Source organism: Meleagris gallopavo, chromosome 15, assembly GCF_000146605.3.
Source record: "Meleagris gallopavo isolate NT-WF06-2002-E0010 breed Aviagen turkey brand Nicholas breeding stock chromosome 15, Turkey_5.1, whole genome shotgun sequence".
Taxonomy (NCBI): Eukaryota; Metazoa; Chordata; class Aves; order Galliformes; family Phasianidae; genus Meleagris; species Meleagris gallopavo.
In genome coordinates this window covers 1,261,250-1,280,223 of record NC_015025.2, presented here as the reverse complement: position 1 = coordinate 1,280,223, position 18,974 = coordinate 1,261,250, and the positions used below count along the sequence as shown (strand labels likewise).

The window sequence follows — 18,974 nt, the reverse complement described above, 5'->3', positions numbered from 1 at the left end:
CTGCATGACTGCTCTGTCCTCATTGCAATCTCCCACTCCACCGAGCTCTGTGTCAGACGCACATTTTATCAGCGTTGATTTTGTATTTACTTCCAGCTCGCTGATTGAGGCACTGAATGGCAGTGGGTGTGGACATGCTGCCAAAAGCTCCTCCAGAAGACCCCCTTCCACCGGGACTTTCCAGCCTTTCTTCTCTATGCTGCTACTAAATCAGATCGTCACCTAGCCAACAGTGCCCTACGTACAATGAAGAGTGTTAATTTGAAATAATAATGATAATAACAGAAGGCATGATCAACTTGGCATTTTCACCACGGCTCCATCAGCTGCACATTGTCAAATAGACTCTGTGGGTCCTGGCGGTGGCCAGGACAGACTCGTGTTGGTGACACTGCCTGACCACCTCCTGTCACCACTTTGGCTGCCATCACTTGTGCTCCCCTCAGTGGGCTCCCAGCCCACAGTATGCCCCTCGCTGCTGCACTGGCTCAGGGCATCACTCCAAATAGTGTTATTCAGAACTGCTCTATTCCAAATAGTGTTGTTGCAAAGAGACTGTATTTCAAACACCTTTGTCACCTACCAGCTCATTGGCACGTGCCACATCCTGCCTTGCTCTCAACCCAAATTGCCAGTGCTATTTACTGAGTACTTTTGCATTTTTCTGCATAATTAACAATTTGCAAATGACGATTTCTGGTACTGCCTCCTCCTAGCACTTTTTTTTTAAGTGTTCCTCATTTTATCCTGCTTGTCAAAACTGATATTCCCCCCATAGTTGTTTTTTTTGTTTTGTTTTGTTTTGTTTTTTGTCTTTCGTTGTCAATTTTCAACGCTCCAAAACTACTCATTCCTACTAATTATTATACTCTCCCTCTCCCCTCCATTTATCGCTTTCCTGTTTCTCACTGCTCTCTCCACTCTGCATGCTGCAACCATGAGCACTCACTGTTCATCCTCTCAGGGGGTCCCCCATCCTGCTGCTCCCCACCACTGCTCCCCCCCCCCGAACCCTCATGGCTGCTGGAAAGTCCCAGGGCACCCTCTGCTCCTTCCCATCTCTTCCCTTGGGTGTAAACCTCCCCAGCTTGAAGCAGGGCATGCACCAGGCTCATTCTGCTTCCCAACAGGGACAATGCACTCAGCAAAACCAGGAGCGGGGCTATAAGGGAGCAGAGCTTGGCGGTGCTCCCCCTCAAAATGCACCCGTCGCACCATCATGCTGCAGCAGGGACCACAGGGCCAGAAATTACGCCTTGCACAAAAGGAACCTTAGAATCCACCCCAGGCACCCTTTTCCTGTGGGATTAGTGCCAGAGCAGTGGAAACGTCAGAATTGTTAACCCCTTCGCTGCCCCCTGAACGCCTGCAGCCTCCGAGCCTGCTGCCAATGGAGCTTGCTTCCCCGGCCACTGCCACAATGCAGCAACTCACAGGGCTGTGGAGAGACAGCCATGTCAGACCACGGTGCCCAGAATATCAAAATAAGTGACAAGGGAGCCATTGTGGCACAGGACTTGGCCAACTTCAGATGAATTCATGATGCTTCTGGAGCTGCACGGCATCCCCGCTTACTGTTATAACGAAGACGGTGCCCAAAACTACGCAGCTCCAACTTTTTGTGTGCAGAGGCTTTGCTGCATGTGGGAAATATTTAATCTGTTAGGGTCATGTTTGGAAGTTCCATGCAGTGTGACGCAGGCTCTGGAGTAGGATGCTGAGGGGAATATTACACCCTTGGAAACTAAATGGAGCCTCTAGGAAAGCAAGATGAAAACTGCCAAGTGCAGAGCAAGGCTTTAGCTTGAGAGAACAGAGCCCAAGCTGAGCTCGTGGCCATTGCAGCCAGCTGCCTTACAGCAGCAACGTGTGATTCTGCTGGGGTGTGGGCTGAGCATGGGCAGCACTTCTGCTGTTCTCATCTACCAGTCTGACCTCCTCTCATTTATTTCGCTGGGGTCACCCCCTCTGGTTAGCAATGTGCTGCCAGTTCTGCTCCACCTGATGTCCATGAGGTCCTGTCTGATGGCACTGCTCTTCCCCAAATCCTTGAGTCCATCCCCATATCCCACTTCGCTTTCAGAACAGCCCTTTGGCAAGGGTTGTGAGGTTTGCTCCTGACATCCCTTCAGCTCCTTTGCTGCAGACAAACGAGGCCACAGAATGAACACATGACAATAGGAAAGACATGGAAGGATCCATGTGGATCACACTTCCTAGAACCAAGCATGATTTGGAAAGCACCCACTCTCCTCTCCTCGTGACTGCTCACACAGCTCCATCTCCAGCAATTAGCAAGTGCTGACCTTGCAGTCAGAGGAGAGGTGTTATAAGTCCTGCTGAAATAATGATAGCAGAACAGCCATCCTGAAATGGACATCGGATCCCGAGGCGCTATTTAATGAAGAAGTCTGGGTAAAATGTGGTCTGTCTCCACATAGGTGCCCTGAAGCCTCCCAAAATTTGCATGCCGCTCAAAGAAGCCGCCGAAGCCCGGTGCCAACCTGCCTGCTCAGATCGAATTTATCTAACTCATAGCAAGATCTAACGCAATTAGAAACCCATTTAGACGGCCTCGGGACAGAGATTGCCTAACCTCGCAGCCTATCAGAGCTCCAAGCCCATCAAAGATGTGCAATTTGGCTTTTCTTTGGTTGAAAAGAGGAGTGGAAAGGAAAATATGGAAATAAATCATCTAAAGGGTGAATCATAAAATCTAAAGGGGTCATAATCTTTGTGGAATAATGTCTGAATTGGACTGACCATGGTGTCCTGAAATGTCTATCACCTTCAAGCTGGTAATAGAGCCATTTTGACGCTGGTTGGTATCGAGCAGAAATTGCTCGGGACACAGAAGGAGGTCGCATCGTCACATTAAAACCATCTGAAAATCCCAGGCAGAAAAAGGTTCCAGGACAGGGAGAAACACTTGAACAAAGCCCTCAAGGAAGCTGACAGCTGCCAAATAGGAAAATAATGCTGTGAAAATAATGAACTAATCTGGCTCCACATTGCACCCAGTGGAGCTGATGGATCACATGAAGGACTCTGGGGAAGGCAGGGGGTCCCAGGCAGGAGGCTCAGGCCCCTTGGAGAGAGCTAACCAAGGGACGCTTCAACAGAAGCCTCTGCATGCAGAAAATGTCAGTTTGCTGAAATCAGATCTTCTTTCAAGTGAACATCTTGTTTCAAAGTTGGGGCAGGGGGGATATCTTTGCTGACATGGAAAAATGAAAAAGTGATGCTCTTGCAAAGGTGATTTTCACTTCAGAATTCAAGCCAAGTAGCGGTTATGAAACTAAATTAAAAAAAATGTCAGTCAGAATGGTGCCTTTACAAAATTATTAGGAAATCTATCTATCTATCTGTCTATCCACCTACCTACACATATACCACCCTGCCTACCTGCATACATACCAGCCTGCCTACCTACCTATTTGTCTACCTACTGACTTGAACCAAAACAAAACAAAGACTGTCATTTCTTTCTGAATTGTTTTTAAATACAAATTTTAGCTCGATTGTGATCCCACTTTCTAACCAACTATTTCCATAGACAAGGGGCAGAAGCTTGACTGGTCAGTGGAGGTGCTGTGTCTGTTCCACGCTCTGGACATCGGGTCAGCATGCTCTGGACATTCACAGATCCCTCTCATCAGTGCTCTGCAACCAGCCTGCACATATTGATGTTGGGTGAAAGATATCATCTTCATTAGGAGAAATCAAGGAGATGAGACAGATAGTACTGTCATGTTGAAGTACACTTGTGTCTGGCATCTTTTGCAGGAGCACAAGGCCATGTAGGTGGCAAAAGAGCACTGTGACCCTGCACAGGGATCTGGGACAGAACAGAGATTGCACCCAACAGCGTGGGCTGGAAGTGAATGGGAGCACACTTGTGGTGCCCCGTGTTCTGTGCTGCTCCCACCTGTGCAGGATCAGGATCCTGCTCAGCAACATGTACGAGGCACACAAACTGGTTTCCTGCTCATGCAGAGAGGTGGAGGTGCTGGTTGACAGGAGTCATCTGACCACCCATCAAAAGCAGCAGGATTTTGGAGCAAGCCATTGAAGAGAGAAGGTGGAAGGTACAAAGCCTGGTGCAACGTGGTCTCCAGCATGACTGGAAAGAAGAGTAAGGGGAGTCCCACCAAAGCCTTCAGCAGTCAGTTGGAAGACTCTAGATGTGTGTCTCACCCAATGGCAGGATCCCTCAGCATGGGCCACAACTTCAGAGTTCTTGTTGCCACTTAAGAAAGTCCCAAGTGCATGCCCCTCTATGTTCCCTTGTGACACCACAGCCCTAAAGAGGTCTGGTTGTGAAGAACACCTTAAAGGGACAAGAAAAATGCAGATGTGGCACTGGGAGACATGGTTCTGTGGGCATGATGGGGATGGGTCGATGGTTGGACTTGATCTTAGTGGTCTTTTCCAACTTTAATGGCTCTACGATTCTGTGATTTTATGACCAGTTTCTGTTTCACCTGCCTGTTCAGATCCTGCCTGTAGGACGACATTCCCAGATGAGTGGGAATTCCTAAAGGAATTGCATATCTGCTCTCCTAAATTTAATCTCTCATCCACTGCTCAGTTCCTGTGTGAGCTGTCAAATCCTGCGCCAGACCTTGCAGATTGTGGCGCAAGCAAAAAATCTGGATATCAGAGAAGGTTCCTGAGCTCTGTTCTATGGAAAAAAAAAAGGAGACCTGATGGTCCCTAATAAACTGTGATCTTCTTGAAATCCTGAGGAAAAGCAGCTCTGGCCCCTCCAGGCAGCTCAAATCAATGTCACAACACCCCAAAAGATCTCACTCAGCCTGAATAATAAAGAAGGGCTTTTTTTCATCTGGAATACCGATTTCCCTTCTACTGGGCTTGAGCTCATTTGATGAAGAAGCAGAAAGATTAACAGATTAGTGTAAAGGAACATCAGACATCACATTAGCAAGATATTTAAAGCAGGATTGCAGCCCTGAGTTCAGACAAGACAAAACCCCGCAGCAGGGACTGATATCTGTCAGATCCTTCCTGGCAGCAGCTTTGCAGATGCTCAGGAGCATGGGGGAGTTTGGAGCATGTGAACAGCGAGCCATGTGGGAGCCAAATAGCTGCAGGCTTCCAGGTTGCCTGGGCCTTTGGAGATCTCTCCAAGGAGCCGAATCAGGGCACTCTGCTCTGGATTCTTTGCTGTGAAGCGAGGTCCATCCCAGGGGAGAAGTGGTGGTTTGCTGCCTTCCCAAAATGATGGCTCTGGAGGCAGCTTTGATGAATCCTGCCCAGCTCTGTGCTTGTTTTGATAGAAGCTCAGGCATTTCGCAAGCTCATGAGGATGTTTTGCTAATGGGATGAGGGCATCTCTGGTGATCTTTGGGCAGGATCCTCAAGTGAATGCCCAAATGGCTGTAGATGACGTGTTAATTCAGGATGTGTCCTGCCCTCCTGGCAGGTCACTGCCACAAACCTGCTCTCCTCCCACCCACTCCTTCCTGCCAGGAGCTGAAGGGCTGAGGCAACGCACAGCTCCCACCTGGGGAACCAGCAGTGTGCAACAACTGAGGCAGAGCCAGAGGTGACAAGGAGGTGACAAAGTGCTAGAAGTGGCATGCATCCAACAAGGAAAGGCCAGGCCTGTTGCAAGGAAAGCAGAAGGTGAAGACCTCAGTGAGTTCAACCTTTTGCTATAGTGGTGAGATATTGGCACAGGCTGCCCAGGGAAGTGGCAGTCATCATCCTTGGAGGTGTTCAAGAAAAGGGTAGATGTGGCACTGAGGGTTTAGTGAGCATGGCAAATGGGCTGATAGTTGGACTTGATGATCTTGTGGTGTTTTTCCAACCTTAATGATTTGATGATACTATGATCCTAAGTTAAACTGTCCCAGCTGAGCAGTGTGTGCTCCTGGGAAGATGAGGACTGTGGGAAGAGCCCTGTCTGGAGCAATCTCTCTTGAACATTTCGGTTTCTCCCATGAGCACAGTGTGGGTTGTGCAAGTGAAGCCAGGAAGGACTGGCTTGCAGGACAGTGGGTAGGAACACAGCTCTCCCATGGGGCTGAGCTGTACCCAGGTTTTGTAGTATGACTGGAATGCACAGCAAATAGGCTGGGGAGGAGTGAAGGTGCTTTGGGCTTGGCTTAGGGCTCAAGTTCAGAGGCATCTTTGAAAACAAGATAAGAGAGGGGTTCAGCCCCACAGAGCACCCTGCAAGGTGTCAGCTGAGCCTCTAAATGTCCTCTGTGCCTCTGGGCAGACACCAGATCTGGGGCCACAAGCACACAGTGGTCACCTCATTGCATCCCCCCCTGGGCTGCCTTTCCCATCACAGCTCCCAGGGACAGAGCTTTGGTCTGCACATCTGCCCCACAACACCCCTCCCTTCCTGCCCTATATCACACACCCTCTCATTACCTCCCACAGCACCCCAGCCCAGTCCTTACCGCACCCTCCTTCCTCCCCCCTGCTGCATCCCACCCCAAAGATGCACCCCAGGCATCATCTCGCATCTCATCCACTGCATCCTTCCCTCTCCCCCTTTGCAGAGAGATGAGAAAATGCTGGGAACGCATGCTGGCATTGCAGAAATTGCTGTGCTCCCCCCTCCCCCCAGGATCAGGGTGCCTGATGTAGCAGGCTGCAGGGCTGAGCCCCGCTCCAGCCTGCTCCAGGAGCAGCACTGCAGCTGACAGCCCAGCCGAGCGGGCAGAGCGGTGCCAGGAATATCAATCAGTGTGCCTTGGCCAGAGCCAGTGCTTTCATTGCGCCGGGACTTGCAGGAACTGCCGAGCTGTAGGGACATGGGCTCAGCATCCTTCAGGATTCGGGAGGAGAAAGATGTGGGAGAGGGGGAGGAAACTGCCTGAGTAGGGCAGGAGGAAGGGAGCAATCAGAAGAGAGGGATGGAGGGGGGCAGATGTTGTGGTGGAAACCTGGAGGTGAAAGGCAAAGGGAAAAGGGGGGAGTGGGCCAGTGGCTGGCTCAGCAGGGTGGGGAGGAGGAATGGGCAGGAGTGGGGGCTTGGGGCTGCAAGGCCAACATGTTGTGGGGAGAGCGTAGTGCTCAGGTATGAAGGAAGAGATGAGAGTTCTGTGCAAGCTGCCAAGAGAGCAAAGGATGATGTCCCCAAACCCGATGGGGACAGGGGCTGCCAAGCAGGAGAGATTTGATGCTCTCCTCAGGAGGATGGGGACGGGAAGCACCATGCCTACCTGTCAGACACCCCAATCACTGGGGTCACCACACCGCTTATACCCTACTGTCAACTTGCCATGCAGTGCAATCTACACTCCTCTCCACCTCCTCTTGAGACAACACAGTACCCATCCACATGCCACCTCCTCCTACATGCTTCCCACCCCTGTGCCACCTCCTCCTCGGACACTGTAGTATCCGAGCCCACGCCAGCTCTCCTAGGACAACATGGCACCAATTTCCACATCGTCTCCTCCTGCAGGACACGTAGCTCATCCCATCACCATGCAGCCTCCACTGAGGGGTGCAGACTGGGAGCATCCCGTTTCTCGCCCTCCTTGGCACTCCCCATGCGCACTCAGGGCCCTGCACTACATCCCCAGGCACACTGAATCTGCACCAGTTCCAAATGAGCCGGAGATCAGGAGCTGATTTGCATTTTGGGAACTGCTCCCAGCACAGCTTCTATCCATAGCAGGGGAAAACAGGGCAGGTCCCCCCTGAACCCTCTGCTCCATCTGCAGCTCGGTGCTGGATCCATTTATCAGCTCGTTCCACGTGAACGACCTTGACAAAATCCAATGACCCGGGACGGCAGGAGACTTTCCCAGACATCTGCCAACACCTAAACCTGCAATTTATGGAGACTTACAACTAAATTCTACCACAAGACAATTTCATTTCTGTCCATTACAGCTACAGTATTCCTCTTATTCCCCCCCACCTGCAGAGAGTAATTAATGCTGCACTGCACTGCCTCGCCTGCAGGCAGGTGCAGGTGCCTCTGCTGAGCTCTCAGCAGTGTGCCCAAGCCAACATCACTCCAGCTGGCTTTGTGAGCAACAGGGGGCTGTAGTGACCTGGGCAGCTTTGGGTTTGTGCAGCCAGCAGAGGAGAAAGGAGGAAAAAATTAGAAGAAATGCCCCAGCTGATGGGGGCTGGGAGGGAGGTAGAAGAAAATACTTCAGCACCTGAATGTGGTTTTGTTCTGGCTGAGGGTTCATCAAAGAGCTGCTGAGGGCAAGGAGAGAAGGGAAAGTGCTTTCGGATGGTTCCCAAAGGCCTGTGAGGAGAAGCCACATCTCCAGCCTGGCCAGCCCGTCCCCACAGGGCTGCTGCTGGAGGTGGGTGCCTGTGACTCTTTTCCTCTTCTGCAGCCACCGCATCTCCCGCAGGGCACAGCCGTGCCTGCCCAGGAGGCCCAGACGCTTCCCGGCCGGTTGGAGATAAAACCTGACGCTGTTAGCAAAATAAACGAGGAGGCTGGAAGAGCCAAGGCTGGCACCAGGCTCAAACCACGGAAGCCAGAAGCACTGGTTTCCCCGGCTGATCTAATATTTCCCTGCGCCAGACCTCCTCTCCCCAGCGGGCTGGTGGGGCCGGTTGGAGCCCCTGGGGAAGAGGTGAAGCCAGTGCCTCCTTGCACCCCAGGTTGAACCAACAACCTTGAGAACGAGGGAGAAGAGCCAGAGAGGGGGAACCACAATCTTTTTGGGGAGCAGGGCAACCTTGCTCCATTGCAAGCCTGCTTGGGAGGACATTTCCTCCACAGCGCTGATGCTTGTCGTGTGGTGGGGCGGGAGCGCCTTGCTTTGGGTGCCCCCCCAGCACTGCTGACGCACCCAGGCTCCATCTGCATCCGCTTCCTCATTGCAGCACTGCGGCAGGATTTGGGTCATGCTACCAAGGCAGGGCTCTGCTCCTCTGCCTGCTGCCCTGGAGAGGTGGAGGTCTTATGTGGACATGGGGATGGATAGGATGAAGGAGAAGGCATGGCACAGGGATGTTGGGGTGTATGTGTGGTGAACTATGTCCTGGAGCAAGGCTCCTTGGAAGGCTGGAGATGGGAGAAGTGGTGCAGGGAGTCAGCGCCCTGGGACCTCTGGGTTGGCTACTGGGGGATGGGAGAAGGTTATGGAGGGGCTGGCCCATGAGAACATTGTTTCTGGGCAGCAGGGACGTGGGAAGCCTGCCTGGGAAATGGCTGGGAGCCAGAGCAGCTTCAAGGCTAGCACGGAAAATAAGGCACAAGCGGTCAAAAATAGAAAACTTTATTGAAGTCAAATCCAACAGGGCAACAGAGCTCAGCCCTATGGCAGGAGCCCAGCCTGCCACTTGGGGCTCTCCATGGGGCACAGGGGTACAGCACGGCGCGAGATGGACCGAGTGGTCCTCACCCATGGGGCCAGGAACAGATGAAACCACCCGTCCCCTCTCTCCCTCCCTAGTAGCTAAGGACAGAGCTGAGAACAGAGCTAAGGACAGACCCGACAGGTGCCAAAGCAGAGATGAGGTGCAAGCCAACTGGCCAGACAGCCCAAGGAGAGAAGGTTCCACAAGCTCCGGACCCCTGCGGTCCTCCCAAAACCTCCAAGCACACCAGCCAGCAGCCTGGTCCTGCCCACACCCTGCCCCATGTGTAGCACAAGTCCCGGCCAGACGCAGAGCAGTGACCTTACCGCAGCACACAGCAGAGACCCCGCATCCCACAACTCTGACCTCCCAGCCCCATGCCACCAGTGAGGAGCCCCATGTGAGGAAAGCTGCTGGGTCCCAATGCTTTCACTGTGCCAGTGATGGCAGAAGGCCCAAGCTCTAAGGAAGGCAGAACCCAAGCCTGGGAAAAAGGCAGTGCTTTGCTCCCCTGCCCAACCCCACCTACCCGGGTGCTCCAGCTTTTGGGATGCTCTGCATAGGGAGCTGGACACAGCTCTGTGCTCACATTGCCCCAGTGACTGTCAGTCCCCAGAGAATACCCAGCTGGGTGGTGTCCCTCCGGCGCTCCCCATGCAGAGGCACAGGCATGCAGCAGCCTGTGTGTCACCACCACCCAGGTCCCAGCCCCAGGCGCTGTGACAAAGACTGCAATGCTCTTCTGTCCCTGTCCCTTCCCCGCCCCTCAGTCCAGGCTCACTCCCACACCTCGGTCCAGATGGGTCCCCGGTGCAGCGGGGGGGCCGCTGCCGGCCTCAGGATGAGCTCTCCTACCTGCTTGTTGGTGTATTTCTGGGGATTGGTGCGGTAGCTGTAGTCCGAGTACTGCTCGGAGCCCGTTGAGTTGTTGTCCCCGGTGCCAACAAAGGTGTTGGTGGCCGGCAGGTCCTGCACCACTTGGTGCTTCTTGGAGGCAGAGGGAGACTGGGGCTGCAGCTGGATGGAGGGCAGGGGTGAGTTGGAGCGGTAGTGCCGGCCCAGGTCCGGGCTGCCCGGTGGGTAATTGAGGGGCAGGTGGATGCGGGGGCTGTCACTGACAGAGTCATTCATCAGGTTGAACTTGAGGGATTTCTGCAGCCCTGTCTCCTCCTCGTCCTCTGTTGGCTTGGGTGGCTTCGGAGACTTGCTCTTCTTCACCTTGTTCTTGCTCTTGCCACTCTTGCTGGCTTGCTTGGGTGCATACAGGTCTTTGGTCTCCTTCTTGCCTGCCTGGTAGCCACTCTTGGCCTCCCGCTGTCGGCAGTAACGCACCAGGACAACCAGCACAATGACCAAGGTGACAGCCACAATGCCAGCAATGACTCCAAAGAGGATGTTGCTTCTCTGCTTGCTGCGCTCATACTCAGGGTCCCCAGCGATGTCTATGTCAAGTGGTGTGTCCAGGCTGTGCCCCACCAGTGTGTCCAGCAGTGTGCGATTGGCCAAAGTCTCGTTGACATAGAAGTGCACCAGGGCCGTGCCGTGCCGAGACGGCTTGCCCTTGTCATTGACACGCACAACTAAGCGGTGCAGTCCATGGTGCTTGCGCAGGATCTCCTTCTCCAGTGTGATGTCTCCACTTTGGGGGGAGATCTGGAAGAGCTCGAAGGGGTTGCCTCCTGTGATGCTGTAGGTCAGCTCGGCATTGACGCCGGTGTCGATGTCCTCTGCCTTGACCTTGCTCACCTGCTGGCCGGGGCTAGTGTGGGGCAGAATGTGCTTGTAGGTGGCATTGGAGGGCGAGGTGATGAAGGGAGCATTGTCATTCTCATCCAAGACATTGATGGTCACCCCTACATAAGCAGACCTGGGGGGATCCCCACCGTCCACAGCCTTGAGCCGGAAAGTGTACGTACTTTGCTGCTCCCGGTCAAAAGAGATGCTGGAGAGAATGGTGCCAGTGCCATTTTGGATGACAAAATCCCCATTGTCTTGCTCTACCGACAGCTGGATTCGGGCATTTTCTCCTTTGTCAGCATCGATCACCGTCACCATGCCCACGGGGCTGAGGGGTGGCATGTTCTCCATCACCGAGAAGTTGTAGCCGCTCAGCATGAACTTGGGGTCGTTGTCATTCCTATCCATGACGTTGATGGCCACCGACGCTGTGCCCTTCAGGCTGGGGCTGCCCTTGTCTGCCGCCACCACCAAGAACTCGTAGCGCTCCCGCTGCTCACGATCCAGCACTGCTTTCACTCGAATCTCTCCAGAGTCAGGATCAATGGTGAAGGAGTCCTTGGAGGATGGATCAGTCACCAGCGAGTAAACCAGCTTGGCATTGGAGCCACTGTCTGCATCACTGGCACTCACCTCCATCACTAGGTCGTTGGGCTCATTGTTCTCAGGGAAGGCCACCTCGGTGAAGCTCTGGCTGAAGACGGGCGCATTGTCATTCACATCTACTACCTGCACCTTCAGCGAATTGGTGCTGGAAAGGGGCGGGTTCCCCGAGTCCACTGCCACAATCTCAATTGTGTAGTCCTTCACCGACTCATAGTCCAGAGGTGTGGTAGTCTGCAGGAAGTATTTCTTCTTGCTGTCGCTCCCTGTTTCGCTAGCCTGCCGTAGCTGGAAGGGGACGTCCCCAGCCACCACACAGGTCACCACAGCATTCTCACCCTCATCTCGATCGGACACCTGTACCAGAGCCACTGCTGTCTCTACTGGTACGTCCTCCGAGATATTTGCCATGCCATCCTGGTGGGTGACCAACCCAATGCCCCGAATTTCTATAGAGGGCGCGTTGTCATTCATGTCCTTGATGGTGACCACTACCTGCGTGCGGGCACTTTTGGGGTTAGCCCCCTTGTCCTTGGCCATGACGGAGAACTTGAGGGTGCTGACGTCCTCACGGTCAATGGGTCCCTGGACAGTGATGAGCCCTGTGTTTCGGTCCAGGCGCAGCAGTCGGCGCACCATATCCGATGCTTGGTGGAAGGAGTAGTCAATCTCGGCATTGGCACCCTGGTCCGAGTCATTGGCTTTCACCTGCAGAACGGAGGGAGGGGACGGTGAATGAGAGGCCAGAGTGGGGGGAAAAGGGTGGATTTCCTCTTCTGAGGCTAAGACCTACGGGGCACCCTGAGACCGGCAGGGTGGCTGGGAGTGGCTCTCTAACAGAGGCCTTCCCTCACTCTTCCAGAGAAACCGGCTGTGCCGGTTGGGCTGAGTTCCCCTCCCGACTGGCTCCAGCATGCAGACAATCCACTGGGAAGCAGCACTGCCAGAGCCAGGCAGCAGTGGGGAGGGACAGCCCCTGCTGCACTGAGCCATCCCTTCCCACTACCTGCAGCCAACAAGTGGGGCTCGGGTGGCCGGGAAGATAACAATGGTGAGGCCATGCACAGTTGCTGCAGCTCCATCCCAGCTTGCACCAACCACCCTTGCCTGTCCGCCAGCAGCTTTGCATTCTCATAAACCTGCCTAGTATTTGCTTTCTAAAGAAGATGAGGTTTGTCTAACATTTGCCTCCCTAATCGGCTCTCCGAGCAGCCTGTTCTCTGCACCATTTGCTGCCCTGCCGTTATCTTGCTCAGCAGATTTGGATGGAGAATGAAAGTTGTTAAATGTAAATTCCACCTTTTACCTCCACTCACAAAAAAAGGCGGAAGTCATTTTACCCAAAAGATAAAAGCTGAGCAATGGCAGTGGTGGTGGCTCAGCCCATTCTCCTCCCGGCCACGCGGCTCCCTTATCTGCTTCCAACTTCCATTCTCTTAACGGTGAAAAACGAATTTTTAAAAATTCACATCAGAATTAGCGAGCAGATGAGAGCCAGCCGCGCTCTGCTTATTAAGGTGGCAGCTGCCGATAAGCAGATGTCGCTGCTATCATCTCGATGTTGCCTCCTAGCAAGACCAACCCAGACCCAGCCCGTGGGTTGCCCACTATGGTGCAGAGTCCTGTGTGCAGAAAGAACTCTGGTTCTGCAGACAACATCCCCTGTCTCCCTGTTTCCATGGAGCAGCTGAGGGAATGCAACCAGTGAAAGGGTCTATGTTATGTCCATGGGCAGTGTTCAGACCAGCCTGGCATGACTCTGGTCTCCTCCACAGACCGTGGGTCCCAGCTCTCCCCGAAACCTGCCGCCATGCCTCTAAAAACCCTGCTGCTACTCCCAACCCTTGCCAAACTCCCCAAGCATCCCATCCCACCGTGTTTTAGCAGAAATGACATCCCAGCCTGATGCTGTGTGCTCCTACAGCGTGCAGCCCTTCTAGGATCTCCTTCCCCAAGGCAACACACGGCCCTATAAAAGCCCGTGGGTTGTCCCTGCTAAAGCATAGGGGAGCTGGGGAAGAGCAGGAAACAAAAACCAACCTGGATGACGGAGTGCCCCACGGGGCTGTTTTCAGACAGCTCGGCCTCGTAGAGGGCCTTCTCAAACTTGGGTGCATTGTCATTCATGTCCACGATGGTGATGCGCAGCAGTGCACTGCTGGCCCGTGGCGGGTTGCCCCCATCCTGCACCTTGATGGTCAGGTCATAGGAGTCCCACTGCTCCCGGTCCAGGTTTCCCATGACAATCAGCTGCGGCTGCTTCTCCTCCTGGTCCTCAGCCACCTGTAGCCCAAAGAGTTCCTGTGCCTCAGGGCCAGCCAGCAGCTCGTAGGAGGCAACGCCGTTGGGCCCCGAGTCCCGGTCCATGGCTGGGGGGATGGAGAAGAGAGCCCCAATGTTGGTGTTCTCGGGGATGGTCAGGGTGAGGACGGGTGAGGCGAAGTTGGGGGTGTTGTCATTGATGTCGAGCACCTCGATCTGCCCCTCCAGCAGGCGCGGGCTGTTGTTCTGGATCAGGTCAGTGATGGACACTTCGAACTCCAGGTAGCAGGGCTCTCCGGGCAGCAGGTGCTGGCACTCACGCAAACTCTCTCGGTCGATGGAGGTCTCTGTGGTGTAGATGTCTCCCGTCTTGCCATCCACACGCAGGTACGGGGCCCCCACTTCCAGCTTGTAGAGGTGCCCCACGTCAGGGAAGCCGTAGTCAGAGGCCAGGCTGCCGATGAGTGTGTTGGGGGGCTGCTCCTCCTGCACTTTGTAGACCACACGCGTCCCGCAAGCAAGGGAAGGCAGCTGGCAGAGGAGCCACAGGGCCAGGCAGGAGGCGAGGGTCCTCATCCTGTGCCTCAGGGGAGCTGGAAGGACACAAAATACCTTGGGTTAAGCTGCTCAAGCTCCGGCTGCACTCTGTGGGACTACAAAGCCACGACTCAAAAGGAAGGGGGATTCCAGGACCACCTGGCCCCAACCTCCACCAGCAAGGGCCCAGGAAGCCTGACCCTGTAGTGTCGAGTTCCCAAAGAGCAACCCTGTCACCGAAACCCTGGCCCTTCCTGCAAGACACAGGAAGCCACTCCTGCCACCGTCCACCCTCTTCGTCACCGCACTCTCTGTAATTACAACCAGCCAGGCATGCTAACGGGGCAGACTGCACGCAGCCTGCTGCCAGCAACCCGATGGGAGCCAGCCAGGCTGGGAAACAGCTTCTCACCACAGAGACACAGGAGCATTGTGCACCACGCACTGTGGGGACACTGCCTGCCACGCAGTGCAGGGACATGGAGGAACCGTGCACCCTGTCAGAACCACGAGGCTGTGGCGACAAAGGGACAGATAGGGTCCCTGTGTGGGATGTGGGGATGCAGCCCCTCAGCACTGCAGGGACATGGGGCATCGCAAGGATGCAAGGACATGGAGCACCGCTTGCACTGCAGGCATGCCACCCTTCCAGCACTGCAGGGATGCAGCGCACTGCCACAGCAGGCACAGCACAGCACTGCCCTCCCTGAGCTGCCAGCTTTGCGCTGCAAAGGCACCACCCACCCAGCACTGCAGGGATGCAGGAGCCCTGCACAACACTTGCACTGCACTGCATGCAGGACACTGCCATCTGCCCGTGGTCCTGGTAGAAGAAGGGACAGTGCCCGGCACTGTGCCAGGGGAACACTGCCCACCCTGCACTGCAGCTGCCAGCACCCATCCTGCAGTCCCTGAGCCTCCCTACAGCCCTTCATGGCCCCTAAACACAACGGGCAGCACAGCATCTCCCCTTTGCTGCACAGTCTCTAGGCAACCCCGCACCCTGCACCAGCCAAAAAGCATTCCCTGCTCCTTCCCATTCTCTCCTGCTCTTGGCTGAGAGGTGCCTGGGGGGTGCCCAGGGCTGTCCGTGTCCACCTCATCGACTGCAGAAATGGTGACAGGAGCGCTGCCCCCTGCATTGCAGACGCACACTGCACGCTGCACTGCAGGCACCCAGCCACTGGAAATCTCCTCCCAGCGTGCCGACACTGCAGGGCCAGCGCCAGCTCTGCAGGGACTGTCCCCTCTGCGCTGAGCCACACGCTTCATCACCTGCACCTGGCCACCAGCCTCTATGTTGCCTGCTGCCCCGGCTGTGAGCAGACAGGGAGCCTTCACTGTATGTCCAAAAATCAGCATCCACAACATCTGCCATGGCACCCTCAGCAGCAACTCGCTCCTTCCATTCCTATCACTTCCCTCCATGCTCTGCACCCAGCCTGTGGAATGGGATGGGATGGGATGGGATGGGATGGGATGGGATGGGATGGGATGGTGGTCCTCCAGCTACATGGCCAAATGCGAAATTCCTGCTCACTTGGAATCATGTGTCTCCTCAACAAGTGGAACATCCTGTGCTGGCTGCCCTGTTGCTTTCCAAGCCAGCTGCTCGCAGTCCCTCTATCCCCTTGCTTGCCCATGGACAAATGCCTGCCTCAAGCTCTCCCTCGGCAGGTGGAAACACAGCTCTGCTTCTGAAAATGAAGCTCTGGCCCCAAAGCCTAGCTCCACTCTGCTCACTGATCCTGCAAACACCCTTTGTGCCAGAGGACAGATGCTCCCACCCCGCTGAGAGCATGCACAGCCATCCATAGGCACATTCTGGGTGGAAGGGAGGAGGAAAGCCAGCCATCCTCACCCTGCACATGGCCAGGGATGGAGGCAGGAAGCTGGGCAGGAGCGCGATGTGGCCCTGCATCGATGCAAGCAAGACCCAGCAGTGCAAGCACACAAGCACACGCGTGTGTACTGCACAGAGTGTGGCTGCGCATCTGTAGGAAAAAGGCACACACGTGTACATGTGTGCACAAGCACCGTAAGGAGCACACCCATGCCTGCACCAGCGGAGCGCGTGCACCAGGACGGAGCTGGCATTGCTGCACTGCGCGCACACGCGTGTGCACGGAGCGACGTGTGTGCGCGTGCCCCTGTCCCCGTCGCTGTGCGCTGGCATGATATCACTCTGCACGGGGGCATTTGTGCCCTGCGGATGTGGGTCTGAGCCCACGCCGAGCATCGTCACCCCATTGCTTTGGAAATGTTTGTGCGCTGAGGGCGGGGTGCGTGAGGAACGGGGATCCAGAGGATGCCTGGCGGGGAGGCACCCAGCACGGGCTGTTTGCCCACGCCTGTTTGCATGAGGCTGGCGCTGACGTATCCACCCTGCCTAAGCCCAGGTGTGAGGATCTCAGCTAAAGGTAAAAGTCCATGTGCGGGGCTGTGGCTCTGCCGTCACACAGCCCTGAGTCACCAGAACCAGGAGCCCAGGGCAGGAAGGGAGGCACCCCAGGGTGCCCTGCACCCATGAGGTGTTCTCTGGGATAAAGGACTGGAGCCTGAATCCCGTGTTTCCACAGTGGAGGAAGCCTCCAAAATGGGGGGCTGGAGGCAGAGTGGGGCCGTCACCCTGGAAAGAGGTGGCTGCAGGAGGAGGGTGGGAGCCAGGAACCTGGGTTCACCAGGGGAACAAATCCTGCTTGGTGCTTGGGGTGGGGATGACACACAACAGACGTGAGAGCCCCGAGCAGGGCGTGAGGAGGAGGAAGCTCCACCATGGGGGAAAAGCACGTCTGTGCAGGAGGCAGAGGCTTCCCAGGGGCCGGTGCACAGCAGCGGTCTATTTTCCCATGGGATCTAAGGACCATCCCACACTTTTTTCTCTGGTGCCAGCCACCTTTTTCCGACCTGCTGGCAGAATACAGAGTGCTTAAAAATAAAAACCCCTCCCAAAACAAGTATTCCTCGGCACACACAATTCTCCCTGCGGGGAGAGTGCGAGAAGAGACCCGACCACATGAGAGAGGCGTTAGTCACGCTGCTTAATGCATGACTGGGAAGCTCTCGGAGGACAGTGGCATGCAAAATCCAACAGAATTCACTCATTCCCCCCAAAAGACAAGCCCTAATGAGGGAAAGGCTATAAAGCACGGCTAATTCAAGCAACTGCTCCAACAAGCCTGCGATTCCCACAGCCTCTTGGCTTCGTTCCACAGTCAGCGGCTCCACATGGGGTTGGTTGTCGATGTCCCCCCCCCTCTTTCTGCTGCTGGGGGCTGATTGTACGGCTCCCAGCCCTGCTCAAGTCCCTCGAAATGCTGAACACCCCAGCACCGATCCTCCCTTTCCCTCCTCTCCCCCCTCCCCCCCCAAGCACCGCTGCGATGTTCCAAGCCGGAGCGGCATCCCACCCGATGCCAATCCCCATGCATAGGGCTGACATTAAAGACGATACTGTCCCCAAAACGGCCACCGACGCTCCGACTCGCACTCAGCGCGCTGCTGGGTCGGACCCTTGCTGTTTTGCAGCGTGTCCCGTGCCCAGCGCAGGGTTTCCTCCGGCTCCGAGCACTGCGGCTGCTCGGTGTTCGCTCGGGATGGATTCGGGCTGGGCCCGAGCACCCGCCATGGGGACAGGCGCCCGCTTTGGAGAGCTTTTACCCCGAAATTATTAATCGGGAGACGAAAGGTGAAGGAAAAGAGAGCAAAACCCGGGGTCCTCCTCCTCCTCCACATTACTGCAACTCGGGCAGGAGCAAGGCAGCGACCTGTCAGAGCCTCCCTAGGGCCAGCTTCCATCCTCCTCTCCGGCCCCTAAAAACCCTCCCCGGGATGCTGAGGGCTCCCGTACTGCCCAACTATCCCTCTCGCCTCGGGAGTGGCGGCGATCTGGCGGGGCCGGAGCAGCGGCAGGGCCGCAGGGAACTGCCGGCAGCGGGAGCAGCTCTCGGGAAGGACCGGGGACGGCCCGGGTTGAGGCTCCGCAGCACCGAACGCTGGGAGCCGGCAGCTCTGCGCCGTGCACGCATTGCACACGCACACCTCACACGCACATCGCGCGGACACCCGTGAAAAACACAGCCGGGAGCGCTCAGCCTGGCGCACACAAGCAGCGAGCACGGCTTTGCCGAGCCGCACGCACCCGCACCCCGCTGACACGCTCACTCACACACGCACACACGCGCGCAGCCTCCGCTCCTCCACTCGCGAACCGCTCCTGGCGCATCGCCCGGCGACGCGGGGACACAGAGCTGCTGCCACAGCCGTGCACCCCTCCCGCAGGCACCTGCCGACCGCCTCCCCGCTCCGCTCTGCCACGCACGGACAAACGGACACGGCCCCGCCGCCCACCCGCAACTTCTCCAGCTCCCACGCATCTCTTTCCCACGGCTGCAAACACCCTCGGATCGTAGCGGGAGGGGGGGGGGAGAGCACACGCCCCTACAACCCACTCATCAAAGCGCACCCAAACGGGGAAAAAAACCACCCCCGCGCCCCCCCACGGACACGCTCCCACG

At 55.8% G+C, this 18,974-nt stretch overlaps 1 protein-coding gene across 2 annotated transcripts in view; it reads right to left on the bottom strand.

Moving 5' to 3' along the window:
- PCDH1 (protocadherin 1) overlaps positions 1–18,974 on the bottom strand; it is a 50,949-nt gene that overhangs the window by 29,900 nt on the left and 2,075 nt on the right. For both annotated transcript variants that reach the window (XM_010718846.3, XM_010718850.2), the window contains exons 2-3: positions 13,699–14,513; positions 10,174–12,366 (exon numbers count right to left, since the gene is read on the bottom strand). In XM_010718846.3, coding sequence (XP_010717148.1) covers positions 10,174–12,366; positions 13,699–14,513 — 3,008 coding nt within the window. The remainder of the gene's footprint in view (positions 1–10,173; positions 12,367–13,698; positions 14,514–18,974) is intronic.